This window comes from Enhydra lutris, unplaced genomic scaffold (genome assembly GCF_002288905.1).
Source record: "Enhydra lutris kenyoni isolate GAN:26980312 unplaced genomic scaffold, ASM228890v2 scaffoldscaffold46, whole genome shotgun sequence".
Lineage (NCBI taxonomy): Eukaryota > Metazoa > Chordata > Mammalia > Carnivora > Mustelidae > Enhydra > Enhydra lutris.
The window spans coordinates 6927771-6953999 of NW_019154130.1; the positions used below are offsets into that span (position 1 = coordinate 6927771).

Below are 26229 nucleotides of genomic sequence, written 5' to 3' on the forward strand. Positions count from 1 at the left end.
CCGAAGGCAGAAGGCAGAAGGTTAACCCACTAAGCCACCCAGGGGCCCCAAGTATTTTCTTGATCTGGCTAAGGAAAGCTCTGAAATAGTCTGATACAAAATAGCACTTGATATTTACTGCTTGAATATAACTTAAAAATGGGAATTATCAACTTGCCCTATTTTATGAAAATTGCCAAACGCTTGGACTCTCAAACCAGAGTAAGTTGGAAGTAATTGTACCAAGAAGACTCTTTACATTATATATTCACTCTACTGTGCTTCCTTTCTAAACACTGGTTTAAAAATATATGTGTGTGTTTGTTTGTGTGTGTACATACACAATTAAAACTTGAAATATAGGAATAGGGCAATTTAAAGCAACAGTTTGAGGAATTATTGCTAATATGTCAATATAGTATATTTTTTAGAAAATCAAATCTGAGCCCAACATATGACCTCTAGAGCATTGTAAGAAATGAGAGAGCCCCAAAAGTCAACCCATCTACCTCATCACTTTAATGCTTAGGCACAGTTTCATATGGTCTCTCATTTTCATGATTTTTAAAAATTAAAACACAACTTATCAAGGAAGTACAAATGAAAGGTAACTGTTTATTACTGGAGAGAAAAACGTATACAAGAAAATCTAGATTCATTTTCCTCATGCACTACTTTTGTAATAAAGTTCCAGATAATCAACTTTGAAGATATTTACAAGGATAAATTTTTCTTAACGCATGACCATTTACTGTATGATGGACATTTTTTCATAGAAATCAAATATGGAAACAGAATATATTCTTATAGTTTACAAGAAGCTTAGAACATTGTATTAACAGAAGATGATATATTTTACTGCAAAATATTACAAAAGTGATACAATTTTGTGGCTCATATGTTTAATTACTTGATTTGAACAGGGGAATGAAAAAAAAAAACCCAGCAAGACAGGCCTGGCTTTTTAAGATTTTTTGTATTCAATTCGTTCTACTTTCACATCATCTCCAATTAGCTGATACACATAAGTGACAACTGTAGAAGCCTGGATGTCCATCAACACAAATGAAGGAATAATGTTTCTGGAAAAAAATATAAATAATGTCAGTGTTTTGTACTAAAAAGCACCAGCACTAAAAATGTCAATTTATAACAATTTGGATTCAAGGAGAATTCTAGTTGTTATATATTGAAAATAACCCCCAAAGAAGATTGCCCAAAAGGCTGTAATTATTGAAATAGTTGCATTCCTCCTTCATGAAATGTCACACATGCAATTATTAACTTTACAAAATTCCCGAATTACTACTCACGTTTCCAAGGCATTATATGCTCCAGTGGCAGAACCTGGGTTAATGTAGAATTTATTCTCATGCTCAAATGCTTCAAATTTGTGTGTGTGTCCCGAGATAAGAATGTCCACATCAAACTGCCTCTGCAATAGGGCTAAGCTGGCCATATCTCCCCAGGGAATAACTTGATGCCCATGGATCAAACCAATTTTGAACTGCCCAACAGTCACAACTTTCTGTTCTGGATAATTCAGATTCTAGAATAAGAAACAGACATTATATACATATATACATATATGTATATACATATATATATATTTTTAAGAGATACTGATGTTTAAGAACAACCGATTTAGTACTTAACCTGGTTAAGTATTTAATCCCATGTGGATATTTTGATACAGTGCTCCACAACCAACACATTTACTAAATATATGATTACTCCTCAGTCTCTAAGGCTACAACTATGCTCAAAACATACCTTATTTCAGGGAAACTGGAATTTATCACGCAATCCCTGCCTCGTGTTTATCTTTTTTTTTTTTTTTTTTTAAACAGAATCTGGGTTCTTTAGGGAAAGCTATAGAGAATAATTATTCCCCTAAAGTTGTTAATGTCCTCTAAGAATCCTAGGTATATGACCTATAAGCTAGATGTGTTCAAATTATATCCCAGACTTTAATAATTATATAGATGGCTTCAAATAATAATGACACATAACACTCATACAGCACTTAGTATGAAGCAGGCACTAAAGGTTTTATAAATATCAACCTATTTAATACTGACAATCCTAAGAGGTAGCTTCTATTATGACTCCCACTTTATGGATGAGGAAACTGAGGCAAAGAAAGGTTAGAATAACTTGCCCAAGGTCACACATTAGTAAGTGGTTAAGCTAAATCAGAAGCAAAAAATGTTAATTCTTGCAACCCAACTTGTCTTTAGCATAATATAAACAGAACCCCAAATAGGTTTTTAACAAACCAAACCTATATTCTGTTTATTGACAAGAAATCTGCCCCTTCCCTTCTCATCTCCCTGTCTTTCGCCCCCAGGTGAAAGGTTATCTGAATTCTTTTTTAAAATCCACTAAAAAAAAAAAAAAAGAAAAAGAAAAAAAAAAAGACACTATGCTTGTTCAGTTTTGTATTAAGGAACACCAATAAACAGCACCAATGAAGTTAAATGATTTGTGAAAAAGCTTATATTCCCAGAAATGCAAAAAAATTCTTCTTAAAAATCATCTACTCCAATCATATTTACATAAGAGGAAACTGAGGCCAGAAAGATGTAATTTGCCTAAAATCTCATTATTAACTAATGAACAAAGCTGCAATCTCAGAACTTCTAACTGTTCTTTAAAGTCAGGTTTAGGGGCACCTGGATGGCTCAGTGGGTTAAAGCCTCTGCCTTCTGCTCAGGTCATGATCCTGAGGTCCTGGGATCGAGCTCCACATCGGGCTCTCTGCTCAGCGGGGAGCCTGCTTCCCCCCTCTCTGCCTGCCTCTCTGCCTACTTGTGATCTCTGTCAAATAAATAAATAAAATCTTTAAAAAAAAATAAAGTCAGGTTTATTGTGGTATAATTCACATATACTAAAATTACTTTTTAGTGTATAATTTAAGGGGTTTTGACAAATGCATACAATTATGTAAGCTCTGCCACAACCAAGACCCAGAACAGTTTTATCACCTTCTCAAACTTCCTCATGCCCTTTTGTAATTAACCCTGGAGTTAGAGACCCACAGCAGGGTTTTCAGCATAGTCGTGATGTGATCTTACTTCACCTAAAAAGGATCACACTGGTTGCTACTTGGAGAACTAACTATGAAGGGAGGAAGGGTAGAATGAGGAAGCTGGAACACAGGAAAGTGATATGGTGGCTTGGAACAGGGTAGTAAAGGCAGTGGTGAAAAGTCTGTAATAAAAACTTTATAAACTAAGTGACAGTACTATAAAAAAGTGACAAAATCACTTTTAGTCCATATCAATCAGTTTAGAACAAGTATGGTAATATGTTTAGTCTAACATGGTGATTTTTAAACAGTAAGGAAAAAGTAGTGTAAGTAAATTTGTATTGGGGAAGTTAACAACAATAAAAAGACCATGACAGGTGAGAAACTCAGGTGTAAAGGATAAAGCTTATACATGTAGGTATCAAGAAAAGAAATATTTGTGAATGGAAAGAGAAATACATCACCTCATCGAAGTCTCCTCTCACAATATGAACATCACCGGCCAGCGTCTTGAGATAGTCATAACTCTCTTTGGTGCAAAGGTTTCCAGTACAGAGAATGTGCTGAATCTTTCCTGGCACCAGCAGTTTTTTGAATTTGGCCGGCAAACTGTTGCACCGGTGTGGGATGTGCAGGTCTCCTAATACCAACACCAACTTTAAAGTGTCAAGGTGAGACAAGGGTAATGTCAAACATGACGTCAAAACAAGATGTTCTCCTTAACTTTAACTCCCCTTGTAAATTAAACTAAGCAGACATTCCAGAACCCAAAAGAGTAGAAGTTATCTGTATAGTTATCATGACCATTTAAACAAAGACACGTATGGTATGTTACATACTGTGTTCTAATCAGCCTTATTCTGGTCATAAACAGTGTGCATACACAATATAGGTCATCATTCTACTTACCAAGAATAAAATCAGGCTTTCTTAAGCAATTCATTTAGAGACCTATAAATGACACTGAATTTTAAAAATTGCAAAATGAAAAATATACTGTGGGGTCCTATGGAATTTGGCATTTTTGAATGATATGGTAATTCATATTTCTGCAGCTATAATGTCAAACATAATGTACTGATTCCAGTGTTCCAGGAACATTAATGAAGAGAATTGTTAAAAATGTAGTGACAGAGAAAAAACTTAATTCTGTAATTTATGTTTACTAGACTGAAACTATTTAGAGGAAAAGCAGCCAAAAGTTACAATATTTGTCACTAAAAACTATTAGCTATATAGTACAAAGGAATAAAAACAGACTATGTGGGGCGCCTGGGTGGCTCAGTGGGTTAAGCCTCTGCCTTCGGCTCAGGTCATGGTCTCAGGGTTCCGAGATCGAGCCCCGCATCAGGCTCTCTGCTCAGCAGGGAGCCTGCTTCCCTTCCTCTCTCTCTCTGCCTGCCTCTCTGCCTACTTGTGATCTCTGTCTGTCAAATAAATAAATAAAATCTTAAAAAAAAAAACAGCCTATGTTTCAAAGAGTTTCAATAGGACAAACACATGCTTTTGAATTATGATCTCTGTTCTCTCTTCTAATTAGAAATACTCGCTGTCATATTTTTACTGCCTAGATTAAATGGCCTATGTATCCTCAGTTTGGTTCCCAAACTTAAAATAACATTTTAAGTCTTTCGTGTGCATTAGAGCATTAGAGAGAGAGAGAAAGAAATCAGCTAAAAAAGTGATGAATTTAGCAGGAGGTGGTTTAGAGTTGCAATACAGTCTCAGATGACAAAAATAAATTTTGTACTTAAGTATAACAGAATAAAAAACTTCAATCCTGTAAAATCTTAATTTAACAATTTCAAAAGTTGACATATTAACATCACTTAATTCAGTCATTTAATGGAATATTGTCAAAGGTCATTTTAAATATTTGTCATCCAAAGGACAATAATCAATTTCTTCCTGTTGATTAGTACAGACACCTTCATTCTGTAACAGGATGTTTTCATCCCATCCATAAATGTACATGCCCTTTAACTCCTTTTAAAGAAGGCATGACTATTCCTTAATATTATCCAAGAAAACATTAAATATCTAAAGTAGAATAAAAACAAAATAGTTTTGCCACCATAGACTTTGTGAACTGAAATTAATCAAAAACAAAATGTGTGAAACTATAATTATTACTAAAACAAACTTGACTCATCTTGCAACAAATATCAACATGATTACAAAGGAAAGGAACTGTTATCAGGACACAGAGTAACTGAAGAGTAACTGAAGTAACGCAAGATTACAAAATTAGCATACTTTAAAAAGAAATTGTTAAATAAGTTTCTTCTTTTTAAAGAGCAGTTTCAGCTAGTATTTGTTCAGTGACTTGATTATTTCAATCCAGGGGCGCCTGGGTGGCTCAGACCTTAAGCACCTGCCTTTCTGCCTTTGGTTCAGGTCATGATGCCAGGGTCCTGGGATCGAGTCCCACATCGGGCTCCCTGCTCCACAAGCAGCCTGCTTCTTCCTCTCCTACTCCCCCTGCTTGTGTTCCCTCTCTCGCTGTGTCTCTTTCTGTCAAATAAATAAGATCTTAAAAAAAAAAAAAATGGTTTCAATCCAGATCTTCGCGGATAAGACATCTTACTGTAAAACTAAAAACAACTACGAAGTTTCAACTCTCATGGGTAATCAATGCAAAAGTACCTGGAGAGAGAACAGTCTTCATCTTTAGAGGGGGATCCCTTCGGATATGGACTGAAGTACATAGTTAATGTGGGAAGCTGGCATTTGAGAAAAAGGTAAAAAAAATACATTTCTATAGTTAAAAAAAAAAAAAAAAAAAAGAACCTCAAACTCATAAAGGGCGTATGTCTACCGCAGAATGAAAATCTTTGGAACTGATAATGAATGAGCTGTTCAATCTGAATGTGCTCAAAAAGATATTAGTATGACATGATACTTCATAATGATCAATGACCTCAATTCTATCATGTATTCTGGATTATGCCCAAGTGTACCCAGATTATTAGCAGTTTAAAGATATAACTATAGGAATGACCAAACAAAAATTATTTCAAATTAGTAAAGATTCTTACTAAGACTCTTGTTTCATGTAGGTGACTAAATTATAGTGTCACATAACAAATGTCATACTCTGAGGAATTTCCTCGCCCAAACTCCACACTTTGTGGACAGTTCAGGTTAGACAAACTTTATAGTCTTTTGAGACAGCAAAAGATCCTGAACTGGCAGTCTTATTAAATTCAAATAAGAACCAACCCAATCAAAGCATAGGAAGTTGGCTACTTCCTATTGGAGAGACTGTAAAAGGGTGAAAATCCCAGTAATCAGCCACCCGACCACCGTTGTTAGTATGAGCTAAGAGAAGAAACTTACTCTGTGCCCAGCCTTAGTGGAATGAAGAAGTTGATTGCAGACAGGGGAATGAAAAAAAAGGGTGAAACATGACCAATGTTAAAAGAAAGCAACGAAAAGAAACAAACCAAAAACAGAGCAACAAAAAACTCGTATCAAATGAATACGCAAACAATTGTTAATGATTTCTGGGTGTTATGAGAGAAAATGTTAAAAATTGGCTTTGCTCAAAACATCACCAAAAGGACCATTTGCTGTATTTTTAAACATGACACACACATACACACATTGTAAAAAAAGAAAAAGGAAAACTGCCTTGTCAATTTTTTCTGCTTCTCATCTTATTCTCTATATTGCCTTCCTCCCCTTTCGTTTCCTGTTGTCTAGAATTTTATAAGACAATTTGGAAAATTCATCAGTAACAATGTAAATGAAAGCTAACATTTTGTGGATTCTTAAAGACTATTCCTCAAGTATACTCATTTTAATTCTCTTATGCTCAAGATTCTAGCAGGTGGAAAATTTATGCCACAGCTAGATCCTTGTTTTGTATAGACCTAACACAGCATTTTGAATAAATTATCAGATGGTGAAGTCACCAACTAAAGATGATAAAAGAGCAAAAACATTCCTCCAGCCAAAATTGGACCCTCTCCACACCTGAATTTGCTGCCCACTGACACTGGACATTACTAAGTGTTGAACATTTCTAGTCTACTTTGCCAAGTGAAAGGTTTTTAATCATAAAAGAATCAGCTAATGCTAAATTTTGCCCAATTCTATCTCAGGTGACAAGTTATGTTCCAGTATAACTACCCTAAAGAAGTGCTCATCTTTCAAAAAAACTTTAGAAACATGAGTATGGAATCATGTCATCTTCTCAAAACTGTCTCAAAATTCCTGTAAACCAGATCACTCTGAACTGGAGTCTGTTTAGAAGCAAAAATCAAAAATGGGATTAACGCCTTTCACGTATACAAAGACACCAAAGAAGCATGTACCATAAATCTTTGGCTGTCACATCTATAAGCCACCTTAAAGGATATGCTTGTCATAGAACCGTGATAATCTTAAAAACACCATGGATGCTTATCAGAAAAAGAAGTCCCTTTAGAGTTACCCTCAGCAACACAAATAGCAAAAATACTGATAATCGGAGCTCTTTTTGAACACGTTCTTAACTTTTTAGGGGGTGAAAGGCACCTCTGAAAATCTGATTACAGTTATGGGCCCTCTTCAGTAGCAGCTCTTGAGTTTTTAGGTAGGACGGTCTTAGGGGCAGAAACCTACTGGAGACCAGCGCGTGGGGGGCCAGCCCTGAAGCTGGCTGGGCAATCTGATGAACGACTGAGGTAAAACTCCCCAAAGTACCCCCTTGGCGCCAGCACTGGCTCTTTACCTGAAAAAACATACATATTCACAAAATTTTCTAATTTCAGGGAGCTCATAAACCCTTTAGAAAACAACAGTTCCAGCCATTCTAAAAGCCAAATCCAGTCCCCTGGGGACTCACTACCACATTTCAATGGCAGCTGCACTTTATTTCAAGGGCGAAAGGGATAGTTTGTACCCCTTTTCCCCAGATGGCAAATTAAAATGGATAGGGGATTATGCTCGTTACTTCCCGTTTTGCATCTCAGAAGCCAGCTTCCAACACATGTGGTGGCAACCAGCATACCCCAAGCAGCCGGAGGTGCCTTTTGAGGGAAAGGAGTAGGGAAACGTCTGGAAACGGAGGGGATGCTATGCCCCTCTCTCGGGGACGCTGGAGGCCCAGTCCTAGAGGCCTTTTCCGGATCGGGCGTGCGGGTCTCGTGACTGGACGAGCCGCTGAGACGGGCCCTTTCCCAACCACGGACGTCCTCTGGCCCCCGGGTCGGGGATGCGAGGCCAGAGCCGGCCGCACCCAGAGGCGGCTGCTCCTTATCCTCTCCTGCCCTCCCCCTGGGCCTTCTCCAGGCCTGGCCCTGGGCTGCGCGCCACCAACTCCGAAATGGCCCACGCAATCGCCTAGAGACTCCCAGTTGCTCCCAACGACGCTAGCACCGCGGCCAAGAGTTAGGCCTCGGTCGCCGCATCTGCCGTCCTCACCATCCTGTCACTGGGCTCCGCTCAGTTACCAGCACCGCCGCCGCCTTCTTCCTCGGGCTCCTCGGCGACCCGCCCACTTCGCTCTCAACCAATGACAGATGAAGTCGGCGGAAGCCGGCCTACGGAGGCCCGCAGAGGCCCTTCCCCGCCGTAAAACGTAGCTGCTCCTTGGGAAATGGTGGCGGGGTGGGGGAAGGGGAGGGGGGGGGAAGGAGTAAGATCTCGAACCTTCGAAAAGAGCGGGCGACATCCGGGCATCTGGGGGCCGTCGAGCAGAGGCGTGCCTTGGAGCGCGGCTTGTTAGGGCCCGCGGCCATGCTGAAGTGCGGGATGAGCGGCAGTCAGGTGAAAGGTGGAGGACTTTTCTTGCCTTCCTATGTAGAAAAGGGAAAGAAAAAAAAAGGGCGATTGAGAGAGAGAGAGACTAAGGTTCATGGTGGCGATTTCCCTTTTGCCCGTTATGCGTAGGGGTTGGCGACACAAGGCCTGACCATGAACCGCCGCCACCCACCCAGGCTCCTAGTAGCTTCCGAGGGGAAGAAGAGGGCCTGTCTGCTTTGATTAATGCATAGTATTTATTGTCTTCAGTGTCCGTGAAATGAACCTGCACCATTGGAACAGAGATTTGGAATGCGGGCCTCAAACTCAGAATGATAAGGACTGCGTGAGGAGGAGTTGGGGGGAGGGGGAAGATGTTTGAACAGTTCAAGTATTTTAGTCCCATGAGGAAAGCATCAACCTGGTTTTTATTCCGGATTCTACCATTTTTCGATGTAGGACCTGGGACAATTCACTGAATCACTGGGGGGCTCCGTTTCCTCCTCTGTAAAAATGAGAATAATGACAGAATTTTAGTCATAAATTCTGTGTAGGGATGTAGGGATGAAACAGAGGCATGTAAAGAGCTCAGTAATAGACGGGACGGCGCAGGAACTGCTATATGTTATCAATGGTACTTACACATCAGTTACTCCAGAAAGTCTCTGTTTAAGAGAAGACCGGTTTTCTACCGATTGTAACATGGAAATGACCGTAGAAGGGCGTCTTGTGTCGTGGTTAGCTTCCTCTGGGTTGAGGCCATCCGTGGAACGGTAGTAATGAACAGGAAAGGGAAGCACAAGCTCCCGGCTGTTACAGGTTCTCAGTGTTCTAGAACTTCTCTAGCAGGGTATAGCTCAGTTCTCAATAAACAAATATTTGTATGATTGTTTTGCTTTTCCTCCTGGACAGGGCTCAAGGCACTGGGAGGGCAGGATCCATTCCTGTCCTGTTCATTGCTCTGCCCGCATGGCGGTAGGTTGTACTCGGAACATAGTAGGGGCTCAAAAACTATTCATTGGATGAGTGAAAGGTCTGCATCAGGCAGCTCCGGGAAAAAGTGTCGAATAGGAAGTGATAAAAAGGGAGAAATGCCTCTAACCTCCCCCCCTCGCCCCGGTCCCCCTTCATTCTACCTCAATTTCGGGCTGGCATCCCCAATTCACACGCTTCTGATTCTTAAGCATTATAATTTGATTTTATGTTCTGGAATTTTTTCTTTTTTCTACTGTTCTGTGGATTGATGTGGCCATCCATTTTATCTATCTATTTGGGAGACAGAGAGGCAGGGTTCATGCTGAGCATAGAGCCCAACATGGGGCTTGCATAGTATCCTCTATCTGCCACATTTTGTACTTATTCATAATTGTTAAGAATATTAAAACTGTCATATCAGATTAGACAGATATGTCACCCAGCCTAGCCTCTCTTCCTTACACGGCATCTGAGTGTGTTTGGTGGGAAGATCTGGCATCTTGCACGCTAACCTCAAATATCAGAGATGCATCTTGAATGCCTCTAATTTCTCTAATTTCTCTGTGTTGACCTTGCCACCTGTGAAGTTATTAAATTCCTTCAAATCCCTCCATGCTCTGTTTTCACACTTCTTTTTTGGGAGGGGAGAGGAGGCAGGTAATATATGTATTTAAACCAAGTCTAAAAATACGTTAGTATGGAAATTGGCTTGCCACAGTAGCTCCATGCAAATATACAGAAAGGAAGAGTGTGCAATTTATCATTTTGCACACACTGTAAATTTATTGAGCTCTTACTATATGTCTCACATTTTGTCAAGAGTATTATTATGTATTTAAAACAATTTTTAGCATTGATCTATAAAACACTGTTTTTTGTGCATTAAAACTTGAGTCCTGTGAATGCTGAAGTAGTCCTATGATTTGTATTTATTGTTTGAGGAAAGAATGTAAGCAGTACCTTTCTTTTTCTCCGTAGTATTTGGAAAAGCAATCCAAGCTCTATCACGAATCAGTGACGAGCTGTGGCTAGACCCATCTGAAAAAGGTGTAAGTAAGATATACCATCTATTAAGGCAAAAGAAGATGTTTAAAGATCCCAGTCCAGACTGAATGTTAATTTGGAAACCCAGAAATTGTAATTATTCCTTTCACTGTTCATCTTTATTTTACATATCTGAATACACTGAAAGCATATTATAAAAATCATGCAGAGAAACACACGAGATTTAAATCAGATCTTGCAAACTGATGGTCAAGAGGCTAGATATGTTTTGTGGGATTGCACTCATTTTTAAAAATTTTTATTATTTTTTTAAGATTTTATTTATTTGTTTGACACACTGAGATCACAAGTAGGCAGAGAAGCAAGCAGAGAGAGGAGGAAGCGGGCTCCCTGCTGGGCAGAGGAGCCCGATTCGGGGCTCGATCCCAGGACTCTGGGATCATGACCTGAACCATAGGCAGAGGCTTAACCCACTGAGCCACCCAGGAGCCCCATGCACTCATTTTTTTTTTTTAAAAGATTTTATTTATTTATTTAACAGAGAGAGAAAGAGAGAGAGAAACAGTGAGAGAGGGAACAAAGCAAGGGGAGTGGGAGAGGGAGAAGCAGGCTTCCCGTTGAGCAGGGAGCCCGATGCCGGACTTGATCCTAGGACCCTGAGATCATGACCTGAGCCAAAGGCAGACGCTTAATGACTCAGCCACCCAGGCGCCCCAAATGAAAAAATTTCCTAAGCTTAAAAATTGGGAAGGTCCACATAAAGATCTGAGTTTCTTTCTTCTCTTAAAAACTTAGAAGATCTGGGACGCCTGGGTGGCTCGGTTGGTTGGGCGGCTGCCTTCAGCTCAGGTCATGATCCCGGCGTCCTGGGATCGAGTCCCACATCGGGCTCCTTGCTCAGCGGGGAGCCTGCTTCTCCCTCTGCCTGCCACTCTGTCTGCCTGTGCTCATGCTCTCTCTCTCTCTCTCTCTCTAATAAATAAATAAAATCTTTAAAAAAAAAAAAAAAAAAAAAAGAAGAGCTGACAGTTTGAGGCCAGCATTCCCAGGTGGCGGTAGTTGGCTGGCACTGACTGATGGTTTCTCACTTTAGATGAGGCAAGGGATTGCCATTTTGCTGCCATCTTCTTACGCTCTTTTAAATTGCCTTCTGCCAACTTATATTGCATTAAAGTTAAAGGCATTTACAACTTTACAATTTCAACATGCAAGATTTTAGAGTTAATACTTCCATGTTTTCAATATAGATGTGTATCCATGTATGGATATGTATGCGAATTCAATATACAATGATGACACAACCCATTTAATATTTATAATAATTCATATGTATAAGGTAGTCCATATAATGCAGTTACCATCCCACAGCCTTATTTGAACACATTTAATTGCAGTCTTAAACAAAATAGAATTTTTAAAATTAATCATTTAAAGAAAGTTTTTTCCTTAATACCTCTTATTTTTCAGCTTGCTCTAAGATCTGTGAATTCTTGTCGGTCAGCATACGGATGTGTCCTCTTCTCTCCTCTGTTTTTTCAACATTATCAATGGTCAACCTCAGTGAAAGTAAATGAGAATGATTCGACAACATCAAATTTAAATTGCAAATTGGGAATGAAGGTAAATCTAAGTGGCCCTGGTATTCTCTGGTATTGTAGAAATTTTTTATTACACAGGACATAACATCTATTCTGCATTTAATACATGGTTTAAAAGGCATGCAGGACCCCCCAATGTTTATAGCAGCTATGTCCACAATAGCCCAACTATGGAAAGAGCCCAGATGTCCATTGACAGATGAATTGGTAAAGAAGATGTGGTATATATGTACAATGGAATATTGGAATATTGTTCAGCCATCAAAAAATTAAATCTGGGGTACCTTGGTGGCTCAGTGGGTTAAGCCTCTGCCTTTGGCTCAGGTCATGATCTCAGGGTCCTGGGATCGAGCCCCGCATCGGGCTCTCTGCTCAGCAGGAAGCCTGCTTCCCCCTGTCTCTCTGCCTCCTCGTGATCTTTCTCTCTGTCAAAGAAATAAAATCTTTAAAAAAAATGAAATCTTGGGGCGCCTGGGTGTCTCAGTGGGTTAAGCCTCTGCCTTCGGCCCAGGTCATGATCTCAGGGTCCTGGGATCGAGCTCTCTGCTCAGCAGGGAGCCTGCTTCCCCCCTCTCTCTTTGCCTGCCTCCCTGCCTACTTGTGATCTCTCTCTCTCAAATAAATAAATAAAATTAAAAAAAAAAAAAAGAAATCTTACCATTTGCAATGACATGGATGGGACCAGAGGGTATTATGCTAAGTGAAATAAGTCAACCACAGAAAGACAATTATATGATTTCGCTCATATGTAGAATTTAAGAAATGAAACGGGATCAAAGGGGAAAGAATGAAAAAATAAAATAAGATGAAATCAGGGAGACAAACCATGGGGCGCCTGGGTGGCTCAGTGGGTTAAAGCCTCTGCCTTCAGCTCAGTCATGATCTCAGGGTCCTGAGATCGAGCCCTGCATGGGGCTCTCTGCTCAGTAGAGAGACTGCTTCCCCCTCTCTCTCTGCCTGCCTCTCTGCCTACTTGTGATCTCTCTCTGTCAAATAAATAAATAAAATCTTTGAAAAAAAAAAAAAGAAATCAGGGAGACAAACCATAAAGGACTCTCTCTCTCTCTCTCTTTTCTTTTAAAGATTTTATTTATTTGAGAGAGAGAGCACGAGCATGAGCAGGGTGAGGGTCAGAGGGAGAAGCAGACTCCTTGCTGAGCAGGGAGCCCAATGCAGGGCTCTACCCCAGGACCCTGGGATCATGACCTGAGGCAAAGGCAGATGCTTAACTGATGGAGCCATCCAGGTGCCCCAGGAGACTCTTAACTATAGGAAACAAACTGAGGGTTGCTGGAGGGGAGGTGGCTGGGAGTTTGTGGTAACTGGGTGATGGGCATTAAGGAGGGCACATGATATAATGAGCACTGGGTGTTACATGTAACTAACTGATGACTCATTAAACTCTACCTCTGAAATTTGTATTATACTATGTTAATTAATTGAATTTATTTAAAATTTTTTTTGAAAGATTCTATTTATTTATATGACAGAGAGAGATCACAAGTAGGCAGAGAGGCAGGCAGAGAGAGAGGGGGAAGCAGGCTCCCTGCTGAGCAGAGAGCCCGATGCGGGACTCCATCCCAGGACCCTAAGACCATGACCTGAGCCGAAGGCAGACGTTTGACCATCTGAGCCACCCAGCCACCCCTAATTAATTGAATTTAATTAAAAAAAAGAGAGAGAGAAAATACAGTGTTAAAAGAAGGGGAAAATACCTTCTCAACCCAGAAAAGAAATTAATATTGGCTATTCTCTTTTTCTTTTTTTTTTTTTTTGAAAGATTTTATTTATTTATTTGACAGACAGAGATCACAAGTAGGCAGAGAGGCAGGCAGAGAGAGGAGGAAGCAGGCTCCATGCTGAGCAGAGAGCCCGATATGGGGCTCGATCCCAGGACCCTGGGATCATGACCTGAGCCAAAAGCAGAGGCTTTAACCCACTGACCCACCCAAGCGCCCCACAGGCTATTTTATTTTTAAGGTTGACATTACATAGTCACGTAGTTCAAAACAGAAATAAAAATTTAAAAATATTTTTTAAAAAAGCATGTAGGCCAAACCTATTCACTTACGAATATACATACTCTTCTTTTGTTAGTTAAACTAACCAAAACTGTATTAAGTATGTGCTGTTCTATGTTGTATTTGTGTTACAGTCAATTCTGCCCATCTTTAGATGTCTGAATTCCCTCGAAAGAAATGTAGAGAATTGCAGAATTTTCACCAGATCCGATCAGTGCAAAGTCGTCATTCAGTTCTTTTGCAGACATGGTAGGTGTCATTAAAGCTAGTTTAAAGCACTGCGTGTTTTTTGTTAGTATTTTTTATGTTTAGAGTATTCAAACTGCAAATTAAGATTTCTCACTGCATTCCTGCTTAGAATCTGGTTTTGTGGTAGAGCCGTTGTAAGTACTTGAAAAGTATTATCTTACGTCTCCATAGAAGTATTACGAAGTAATTGGTAATAATTTTTTCCTTTTCCAACTTGTCAGCGGCACAAGCTTTGCCTGCATACAAACCACTTTTTTTTTTAATGTCTACTTTAATTCAAACAATAGGTGTTTCTAAAATTATCTGGCTGCTTGACGATATTCTGTGAGAGTGCCTTGGTAGCAGTGTTCTTTGGTAAGAACAGAAAGGAATAATGGCAGCCTGTATTGGAAGTCAGATAGTCAGATAGTCCTGGATCTGGGAGGAAGATAGTCCCGTATCTGGGACCGAAAGAAGTGTGTTAACACCCCCAGGGTCACAGAACTAGTAAGTCGCCGAGCCTGGCTTTGAGTCGAGCCCCACTAATAAGAGCCAAAATCTTTATACATTCTCTCTGTCACACCAAACTGTAAAACACATTTCCTGCCTCATAGCTTTGCCAGGTAGATATTCAAATGTTTTACTCACAAGACATTTACATGCTTGAGTATCTCTAGCATGATGGTTAAGAGCATGAATTCTGGAGGGCACAAGGTCTGGGGCAGAATCCTGCCCTGTCCTTTCCTTGCTGCTACTTTGGGCAGATTATTTAACCTCTGCGTGCCTCATTTGCCCCAGATGTAAAATGGGGATCATGTTAGTCCCAGCATTCTTGGGTTTTTGTAAGGATTCAGTGAGTTATAGGAAGTTAGAGTTCTACAGTGTTTAAAAAAATGCCTGGCACATTCTCTAAGTGTTAGCTCTAGTTACAACTTTTATAACTGCTACTATTTTATTTGAAGTTAGCAAGTAGAATTAAATGCTTTAAAAAAGCCCATTCCTGGAGCGCCTTGCTGGCTCAGTCGTTAAACATCTGCCTTTGTCTTAGGTCATGGTCCCAGGGTCCTGGGATTGAGCCCTGCGTTGGGCTCTCTGCTCAGTGAGAAGTTGGCTTCTCTCTCTCCCATTCCCCCTGCTTGTGTTCCCTCTCTCACTATGTCTCTTTCTGTCAAATAAATAAAATCTTAAAAAAAAAAAAAAGCTCATGCTTGTGATATTATAAGTCCAAATCTTTTTTTGTATGGAACCGTCTTCTGGAAGGTTATGATAGTGTCACAATTATCTTACATCTGTTACTTTGCCTGACATTTATCATAATATTTTAAGCTCATATTCTATTATATTCTTCAATTTTTTTCCCTGCAAAATATCAATGATTTAACATGATTTCCCCCCTTCTTTGAATTTTAGTTCACATAATAGCAGAATCACATAAAGAGCATAATTAAAAGCTCAGCAGGCCTTGACATCACAGACTTGGGTGTCGATTCCTCTATATTTCTTTCTTTTCTTTTTTTAAGATTTTATTTATTTGGGGTGCCTGGGTGGCTCAGTCATTCAGCATCTGCCTTTGGCTCAGGTCATGATCCCAGGGTCCTGGGATAGAGCCCCCCATTGGGCTCCCTGTTTGGTAGGAAGCCTGCTTCTCCCTCTACCATTCCCTTGCTTGTGTTCCCTCTCTCTCTATCTCTCTCTCTGTAAAAACAAAAACAAACAAACAAACAAACAACAAAACCCTTAAAAAAATAAAGATTTTATTTATTTATTTGATAGAATACAAACAAGGGAGCAGCAAGGGGAGGGAGAAGCAAGCTCCTGTGGAACAAGGAGCCCAATGTGGGGCTTGATCCCAGGAACCTGGGATCATGACCTGAGCTGAAGATAGTTGCTTAACCGACTGAGCCCCCCAGGCGCCCCTCTTCTATATTTCTTATTTGCTTGTGAAAGTACATAAGCTTTGTCAAAGCAAATTGAACAAACTTTTTTTTTTTTTAATTTATTTGACAGAGAGAAATCACAAGTAGGCAGAGAGGCAGGCAGAGAGAGAGGAGGAAGCAGGCTCCCTGTTGAGCAGAGAGCCCGATGTGGGGCTTGAACCCAGGACCTGGGATCATGACCTGAGCCGAAGGCAGCGGCTTAACCCACTGAGCCACCCAGGTGCCCCTGAACAAACTTTTTAGGATCTCAGAAAGCAAGAGAGTTTTATTCGAGCCCAAGTTAGGACAACTGCTGAGGAAACACACTTTTCACAGGGAAGAAAGTGCTCCAGAGGGTGAACAGTTTCTACAGGCTTATGTACATTTTTACATCTTGTAAAAGCTGAAAAGATGACAGATCAGCATGTAGGCAGGCATCACGAGTTTCCTCATAAAGGAGTGCGGGGAGCAGGAGCATTGATTGAGATGCCGCAGGGACAAGATGGTTTTCCTTGAGGTTACTCACTCACAAAGCAGATGGACTTTGCACATGTGGCGGGCAATACATCAGGCTTTTGGTTCGAACAAAGTTTACATACAGTCATGCGAACTTAGGAAGAAATCTAAGATGGCCTCCCTCGTGTATCAGGCCTTTAGAGAGTTTTTCTCTCATGAGTTCTCTGAACTCACATTTTCTTTTCTGGAAATAGGGATAATCTTACCTGCCCTCACCTTCCGGGGTTGTTGTGAATGGGAAGCAGGATTGTCAGTGCGAAGCAGAGTGTGGTGTCTGGCTCGGAGAGAGGACTATGTCATTGGTGATTGCTGCTGTTACAGTGACCCTCATCACTTATTTCCAGTTAGATTTTAAACAGCCCATTTTTCAGTGTCTGAAGACTCTCTCAAGTGCCTTGATTATGTCTAATGTCTGATACATATTTGTGATTGGTTGATTTTTAATAGCTTTTGTAGGCAAGCTGTAGGAGTTCGGATGCTTTGAGTTGCAAGTAACAGAAAAAAAAAAAAAAACACACAGAAAATCCAACTCAAACTCACTTTAATAATTAGGAGGAATATCGGCTCGTGTAATGAAAAGTTCGAAATTAGGTCATAGACATGGTTTGACCCAGGCTGCCGCAGCTGCTACTGCTTTTCCTCCTTCCTCTCTCTCTCTCTCCCTCCCTCCCTTCCAAGATTTTATTTATTTACTTGAGAGAGAGAGAGAGAGATCACAAGCAGGCAGAGAGGCAGGCAGAGAAAGAGAGAGAAGCAGACTCCCCACTGAGCAGAGAGCACGACGCAGGGCTCGATCCCATGACCCCGGGGTCATGACCTGAGCTGAAGGCAGAGGCTTATCCGACTGAGTCATCCAGGTGCCTCTTTCCTTTTCTTCTTAAAATTCACTCAGTTCTACTTTCCTCCATGTGATTTACCCTGAGGCCAGCTTCTGTTATAAACTTTCAATGCTAAGGCTTTCTGCAGCAGCAGCCAGTGGGAGTGAGAGCCTTACCTCACGTATCCAGTGAACAAAAGCACTTGGCTTTGCCCTAACTGCACCAACTTACATTAATCCTAGTGTAGTCTGGTCCAGATTTAATTGCAGGGGGGATAAGATTTGATTTGCAGGGGCGCCTGGGTGGCTCAGTGGGTTAAGCCTCTGCCTTCGGCCCGGGTCATGATCTCAGGGTCCTGGGATCGAGCCCTGCGTCGGGCTCTCTGTTTGGTAGAGACCCCGCTTCCCCCTCTCTCTGCCTGCCTCTCTGCCTACTTGTGATCTCTCTGTCAAATAAATAAATAAAATCTTTAAAAAAAAAAAAAGATTTGATTTGCACCAATGAGGGCTTATTAGGGATGCTGGAAGTAGAGTTAGTCCCCCCCAAAACTCAGGGTTGCTACGAAATGGGGAAGGGCCAGTTCAGGAGGGAAGGGGACCAGAGGACATGGATGCTGGTATGTAATTGGTGTGGTTATAGTTTCCAAAACTGTATGCACACGGCAGATTATGCTTGTGATTTTGTATCTATAACCTGGTGGGGAAACACGGTTCAAATTTAGTTGAGAAAAATCACCTGGGTAGAGAGAGTTCATAAGTTGCTAGAAATACATGTTTGGGATTTGGGAAGGAATTGAGGACAGTGATGTAAATTTGGCACTCTTTACTGATAGAAAACAATTGAAAAAACACGAGCTACTAAAAAAGACTAACGTCTCTAAATCTGACCACGAAAAGTTTCCAGAACAGTGATTTCTTGAATTATTTAGCATCTGCGAATAGGAGACAACGATTGGTATCATCAAGAACCAAGATGCATCTGAAATATTTATTTTACTAATAATTCCACCAATTCTCCATACTTTTTTGCACTGGCCCTAGAGTTGGTACAGATGAGTTCCTGAGCTCCTGAAGAACACTCTCGGATATAACGCCACATGCTAATGTGTCCCATGTCCTGTCCTGGCTCAAGGGGACAGCACCCCCGCAGAGGGGTGCTTCTGTAAGAGGAGAAGAGAGCCCTGGGCTACTGAGTGAAAATAAAACTTTGATTTATATGCTTGTGTTAATGAAGTGATGTCAAAGGCTGGCCTCCCACTTCAGGGTTTCAAGTTTTTGTCAAAGGGCCTTCTACAGATGCGCTAATGACTTTAAACTCGCTTAACAGTGAACTTAGAGGGATCGGGTCCTATTTGAATAACTTACAAGATTTTTGAAGGATCACTCACCTCCACAATTCTAAACCCTGCAAATGTCACATCTCCAAAATAATGGTTGTTCCTTAGCCGTACCCCTTCAGGTTTGCAAGAGTTCTGTGGACCCACTGAGGGAAGTTCCAAATTGAGCTCATGAAATGGCAAGTAGAATTCTCTCCTAGCATCAGGAGTCCCATGGCCGGGAGCAGATGGCGTGAGACATTACTACTCAGAATGATCCGTGACCTGGCTGCTGGGCCCCAAACTGTTGTTACCGGTCTGTGAGATGATAAGGAGCTTATGCCAGAATTTAAGCCAAACATGTGACTAAGCATTTGCTTTAGTTCAGCTGTTGTTGTTTTTATCTTTTTTTCTTCTTCTTCTTCTTTTTTTCTTTTTGAGAGGGAGCGAGGGAGAAAGAGACAATGAACAAGTGGGTAGGAGGGTCAGAGAGAGAGAGAGAGAGAGAGAGAGAGGCAGACTCTGTTGAACAGGGACTCCGATGTGGAGCTCGATCCCAGGACCCTGAGATCACAGCCTGAGCCAAAGGCAGATGCTTAACCAACTGAGCCACCCAGGCGCCCCTTTTTTTCTTCCTTTTAAAGTGGGCTCCACTCCCAGCATGGAGCCCAGTGTGGGGCTTGAACTCACAACTTTGACATCAAGATCTGAGCTGAGATCAATTTGGACACTTAACAGACTGAGCCACCAAGCACCCCAGTTGTTGTTCTTAACAGTAAGATTTTCTCAATGAAAATCATTTCTCATTCTAACGCAAAACTCCTTATCTCATTACAATCCAGTACTTTGCGCAGCACAAGATAAAGTTCATAAATGACCCGGGGAGAAAACAGGACTTCTAAATGTTTACCCCACTTGCAGCCTATCAAGGAAAATTGTTATTAAACTAGAAGACTAGAAAAACCGCAGTGAAGAGGTACATGCTTTAAAAAGAGTATAGTGGGGACACCTGGGTGGCTCAGTGGGTTAAAGCCTCTGTCTTCAGCTCAGGTCATGATTCCAGGGTTCTGGGATCGAGCCCCACATTGGGAATCTCTGCTCAGCAGGGAGCCTGCTTCCCCGCCCCCTGCCTGCCTCTCTGCCTATTTGTGATCTCTATCAAATAAATAAATAAATAAAATTTTTTTTAAAAAGTATAGTGGATGGCTTCTGGGGGGCTCAGTCGGTTAAGTGTCTGACTCTTGATCTCAGCTCAGGGTCTTGATCTCAGGGTTATGAGTTCAAGCCCCATGTGGGCTCTGTGGCCAGCGTGGAACCTACTTAAAAAAATAAGATAAAATAAAGAGGGTACAGTGGATGTTCTTTGGACCAGAGATTCAAAGGAGAGAAAGGTGGAGAGGGAAGGCATTGTGGTTAGGGGCACCACAACTGGGTGAGTTTCTAGTAGGTGGAAACTCCTGTGAGGAGGGAGCAGGACAGAGCAATGTGAGCAAAGGTATAGGTTGAAAGTGTTTGGCACTTGTCTATAAGGAAAAAGGAGAAGACAGCAAGTGGCAGGAAAAGGAGCATCAGGAATGACAAAGAAATTAGATATTCTCTGCTTGGACATCTTTGACAATGCCAGTATTCACTTCAGTGAAATATTTTGAGGTATGTTCTAGAGGTATGATCGTGCTGTATATATCAAGGCTGTGTTTGAAGAATACTGGAGAAACTGGTAACAGTGGTTCTCTCTGTGGAGGATACGGGGGGTGGCAGGAGTCAGGGGCTGGGGGTGACTTACTTTCCACTGTCTGCTCTTTGGTATCTTTTGAAATTTAGACCACAAGCGTCTAATACCCGTTGCTCCAAAAGTAACTTGAAAATAGTTTTTAAAACAGGGTAAGTTGTGCCAACTTTTGAGCTTTGTGTCTTCCCAAAATCAAAATCGCAGTAATTCCTCACAGTGCCATGCTCTTTGTAGTATATCCAAAAATTTATGGAGGAGTGCAAAGATGTAATAGGTTGGATATGTCATTCCAGTGTTCCAAATTCCTATCCCCACCCTGCAAATCCTCCCCATTTATCCAGGTTAAAAGCCAGAGATCTTACAACGGTCAGTAAGGTCCTACACGGGTTGGAAGCCCTCTGCCTAGCAAGCTTCTTCTGCAGATATCATATTGCTTGCTCCTCCTCCAAGTCTTTACTCAGATGGCTTCATTTCCATGAGGTCTTCCTTGACCTCCTATTTAAAATTGCTATCTATCGGGGCGCCTGGGTGGTTCAGTTGGTTGAATGACTGCCTTCAGCTCAGGTCATGATCCTGGAGTCCCATGATCGAGTCCTGCATTGAGCTCCCTGCTTGGCAGGGAGCCTCCTTCTCCCTTTGACCCTCTCCCTTCTCATGCTCTCTCTCTCTCATTCTCTCTCTCTCTCTCTCAAATAAATAAAATAAATAGATAAATAAGAAATTTAAAAAACTTTGCTCTCTACCATGACTGGCACCCCCTAATGCCCTTTCTGCTTTGCTTTTTTCCTGTGGCCTTTATTATGACGTGACCTATCAATTACTATAATTATTTATTTTCTTATTGTCCGTCTCCCCTCCCTAGAAGGTAAGCTCTGTGAGGATAGAGATTTTTGTCTAATTGGTGCTTTGCTAATCCCTAGCTCTTTTTTTTTTTTTTTAAAGATTTTACCCATTTATTTGACAGAGAGAGAGATCACAAGTAGACGGAGAGGCAGGCAGAGAGAGAGAGAGAGAGGGAAGCAGGCTCCCCGCTGAGCAGAGAGCCCGATGCGGGACTCGATCCCAGGACCCCGAGATCATGACCTGAGCCGAAGGCAGTGGTTTAACCCACTGAGCCACCCAGGCGCCCCAACTAATCCCTAGCTCTTAAAATTGTTCCCGTGTAGTAGATTACCAAACAAGTGCTCACAAATTATTTGCTGCTCCCCACCCTTCGAAAGCCGGAGTCTGTTCCCCCAGCTGGAATCTTGGCTGGCCGTGGGCTTGCTTTATCAATTAAATAGAAGCGATTTTGTGTGAGTTCCAAGCCTAGGCCTTAAGAGGCCTGGCAGCTTCCCGCGTGAAGGCAGGAGCCTTTCCCTCAGCATGAGAACAAGTGCTGCACAGTAGACTTCTGGAGGATTAAGACCATGTGGTGGGAGGCCTCAGCCTTCCCAGCAGTCTCAGCTGTGCCGGTTGTCCCACTGAGGCCCTAGACATGAAAGTGAAGCCATCCAAGATTTCCAGCCACCGCTAAGCCAGCTGAAACCAGAACTACTCAGCTGAATTGTGAGAAATAACAAATATTTGTTATTTCAAGCCACTAAGTTTTGGAGTGGGTTGTTTTCCAGCAAAAGCTAACTAATACAGCTTTGTGCATAGTAGGTGGTGAGTAAATACTTACAAAATTAATAAATGTTGTCATTATTAATTTTGTGTCAAAAAAAATAACCCAGGAGTACCTGGGTGGCTCAGCTGCTTAGGCGTCCAACTCTTGATTTCAGCTCAGATCATGATCTTGGGGTCGTGGGATTGAGCCTTGGGTTGGGCTCATGCGCTGGGCAAGGAGCCTGCTTGGGATTCTCTCTCTCTCCCTCTCCTCTTCCTTCCCAAAAGAAAAAAAAAAAAAATCCAAGTTAGATGAGAAATATTTCTAGTGAGTCCTTTTGAGTCCCACCACAACATTAATATGCTGTAGAAAGTTACAGCCCACTTGGATTTTATTACATGGGCTATATATTCAAACTTAGACTCACATTCAACCGACCCTTGTTAAAATAGCCTTGTAAAAGTCAGCCTCGCCGAGCTACAGTTTCCTCTTCTGAGACTAAGTGCCTACCCCATAGGGATATTGTGATGACCATAGGTAATGTGTGTAGAATGCGTACTACAGTTGCCGGCACGTAGAGCCTTAGCTGTTATGACTATGCACTCTTCCCCTCATCCTCCCCTCAGAAGAAAAGAATTCACAGATCAGATGTTCGTTCATCATTACCAGAAATCCAGAAATAGCAGATCTGGATGAAAGGTAGTGAAAGAGAATGATAGCTACATGAACTGTAGTGGGCAATCACTATTTTACATACAGTTTAAGAAATAACCGTATTTCAGAAGAACTTGGGAGCTCTACTGCCCGATTGGTCCGGGGATATGGCATGTTGCATGGTGTCCACTAGGGGGCGATAAACACATTTCATAAAATAGTGCTCCTTAAGCTACAGGCACCTGCCAGACAGGAAATGTTTCTTTAATTTTATTATTTTAACGTGGCTGTGAAACTTAGACTTTTTAAATAGTTCACATCTCACTTAAAATGATTAACGGATTGCTTTATTCTTTTTAAGGTATTAGAAGAACTCATAATGTGTGTTTTCAGGAAAGTCAGCCCTTGCAAGTTATTTTTGAAAAGAATATGTGTTCTAATACACTAGTTATTCAACCAAGGTAATGAATTTTCTGGTGTTTATTCTTCTTTTTCTGAGTATAATGTGGGAGTAGAGTAAATAACTAATGCCCTTAGTTAAAATTCGAAGTCAGTTACATTTTTTAAAAAAAAGTTAACATTAAAAAAAAAAAAACTAACATTTGACTTGGAAAAATCTCCTTACAAGGTCAAGAGGAAACCCCGAGAAAGATAATAGTAGATAATGTAATTGATTAGTGGTAGCAATATGATTTAGTGGCAAGAAAGTTCTAAAAATATCCCATTAGTGGCTTTCTACATTAAGTGATACCAAGAGAAAAATATATTACCTAATAATACTTTGCATTTATATATTGCCTTCTGTCTGAGTCATAAAACACACAACGCAAGGAAACATTAACATTTTTTATGTAAACTGATTTTATCCCAAGTGTTTGCATTTTTTCTTTAGAGAGTGAGTTAGGTACATTTGTCAGTAAAAGTGCACCCAATTATTTAGTTAAGCTGTAGCATTAAACATTAATTACTTTGTGAACCAAAGATATTTTATCCTTATTGTGTTTTAAGTTACACAAGCCATACATGCTCCTTGTAATACATCTAGAGTTTATAGAGGGTTGTAAAGATAAAAAATGAAAAGTTTTTCTCCTCTACCTGTCTTCTCTATCCCAGTTGGCAGAGGTAACATCAATCAGCAATTTGGTGTATACCCTTGTGGATCTTCTTCCATATATAGCCAATTTCTCTGGAACTCACCCTCTCCTATAGCTATGGATAGCTTTCTTTCTCTCTCTTCCTTCTTCTCCCCTCTCACATTTATATTATTTATGAGACACATACTTGTCATTTTTTCACAGAAAATGTCCTACTATTATTTGGCAACTTGCTTTTTTAAGTTTCTGTGTCAGTTCACTTAAATCAATCTTATAGTTTTTAATGGTTGCATAATTTTTCATTGTATGAACCATAATTTAGTTACCCATTATCCTCTTAGTGAAAAAGTAGGTTGTTTCCAGCTTTTTGCCACACACAAAAAGTGTATTAGTTGCTTATTTCTGTGGAACAAATTTCCCCAAAAATCAGAGCTTTAAGAAACCAGACATTGATTACTTCATGGTTATATGTATGGCTTAACTGGGTATATCTGGCTCAAGGTGTCTCGTGAAGTTGAAGTCAAGCTGTCAGCCAGGGCTGTGGTCTCATCTGAAGGCTGGACTTGGGGGGGGATTTGCTCCCACACTCACTGACATGGCTGTAGAAAGGTCTCAGAAGATTAACTTCCAAGCTCACTAGTCAGGTTGGTGGTAGGCCTCAGTTCCTCACCACACAGGCCTCTCTGTGCACTATCTGATTATCATCACAAAATGGCCACTGGATCAGAAAGAGAGTTGACTGAGATGACTGGTTGAGAGAGAGAATTCACAAATGGAAGCCAAAGTCTTTTTATTTATTTTTAAAGATTTTATTTATTTATTTGACAGAGAGAGAAATCACAAGTAGGCAGAGAGGAGGCAGGCAGAGAGAGGGGGGGAAGCAGGCTCCCTGCTGAGCAGAGAGCCCGATGTGGGGCTCGATCCCAGGACCCTGAGATCATGACCCGAGCCGAAGGCAGAGGCTTAACCCACTGAGCCACCCAGGTGCCCCTAAGCCAAAGTCTTTTTATAACCTAATCTCGGAACTGACCTATCATCACTTCTGCCATTTTCACTGTTAGAAGTGACTTGGTAAGTTAAGCCCACACTCAGCGGCAGAGGATTGTAGGAAGGCATGAGTACCAGGAGGTGGGGATCACTATGGGGTCACCTTATAGGCTTAACACAGAGTCCTAGAAATGAAATCACTGGGTCAAAGGCTTACCAAATTTTAAATTTGCATACATACTGACTACCAAATTACTATCTTAAATGTTGTGCCCATTTACATTCCCACCAGAAGTGTAGGGGAGTCCTTTCAAGTAACATACATGATCAGTCTTTAAAATTTCCGTTAACTTGATAGGTAGAAAATTGAATTATTAGATGTCCATTTTGTTGTGTTGATTCCTTGGGAGCTTGAACATCTTTTCATATATTTATTAGTGATTGTATTTTTCTTCCTTTTTGAATTGCACATTTATGTTGTAATTTTTTTGTATCAGGTTATTTGGTATCTTATAAAACACCGCCCCCGTAACACTGGAAAAGCTCCTAGATGAATCTGGTAGGTGTTCCTGACATTTTGGCCTCAAGAAACACTGCTGAGCTAATGTCTAGCATCAGGTTAACGTCAATATTACATACATTCTAAGAATCTCATTTTTATCTGACAACACTTCAATTTCATAAGTAGCCCAGATCTTGTAATAAAGATAAGCTAATTAAAAATGGGCATGGAGGGACGCCTGGGTGGCTCAGTTGGTTAAGCAGCTGCCTTCGGCTCAGGTCATGATCCCAGCGTCCTGGGATCGAGTCCCACATCGGGCTCCTTGCTTGGCGGGGATCCTGCTTCTCCCTCTGTCTCTGCCTGCCATTCTGTCTGCCTGTGCTTGCTCTCTCTCCCTCTCTCTCTGACCAAAAAAAAAAAAAAAAATGGGCATGGGGCGCCTGTGTGGCTCAATTGTTGGGCATCTGCCTTTGGCTTGGGTTGTGATCTCAGGGTCCTGGGATCAAGACCCGCATCTGGCTCTGCACTCAGCGGGGAGCCTGCTTC

The 26229-nt window shown here is 41.1% G+C and overlaps 2 protein-coding genes across 5 annotated transcripts in view; one reads left to right on the forward strand and one right to left on the reverse strand.

Annotated features, from left to right (window-relative positions):
* Window positions 1–574: 574 nt before the first annotated feature.
* Window positions 575–8515, reverse strand: LOC111156452 (VPS29, retromer complex component). 4 transcript variants are annotated; one of them, XM_022517369.1, is made up of 6 exons: window positions 8420–8479; window positions 6350–6361; window positions 5657–5733; window positions 3475–3650; window positions 1293–1528; window positions 575–1061 (listed from the first exon to the last, which is right to left on the reverse strand). In XM_022517369.1, the coding sequence occupies exons 3-6, from the start codon at window positions 5676–5678 to the stop codon at window positions 944–946; spliced, it is 552 nt and encodes a 183-aa protein (XP_022373077.1). In that variant the 5' UTR covers window positions 5679–5733; window positions 6350–6361; window positions 8420–8479; the 3' UTR covers window positions 575–943. The 4 variants fall into 4 exon arrangements, with proteins under 4 accessions (XP_022373077.1, XP_022373075.1, XP_022373078.1 ...); XM_022517367.1 differs by lacking the exon at window positions 5657–5733 and having other exon boundaries at window positions 3475–3666; window positions 8420–8505; XM_022517370.1 differs by lacking the exons at window positions 5657–5733; window positions 6350–6361 and having other exon boundaries at window positions 3475–3666; window positions 8420–8515.
* Window positions 8516–8620: 105 nt separating this feature from the next.
* LOC111156391 (RAD9 checkpoint clamp component B) overlaps window positions 8621–26229 on the forward strand; it is a 36503-nt gene continuing 18894 nt past the window's right edge. Inside the window, exons 1-5 of the mRNA XM_022517238.1 lie at window positions 8621–8771; window positions 10691–10761; window positions 12185–12337; window positions 14471–14585; window positions 23462–23561. Coding sequence (XP_022372946.1) covers window positions 8735–8771; window positions 10691–10761; window positions 12185–12337; window positions 14471–14585; window positions 23462–23561 — 476 coding nt within the window. The 5' untranslated portion in view covers window positions 8621–8734. The remainder of the gene's footprint in view (window positions 8772–10690; window positions 10762–12184; window positions 12338–14470; window positions 14586–23461; window positions 23562–26229) is intronic.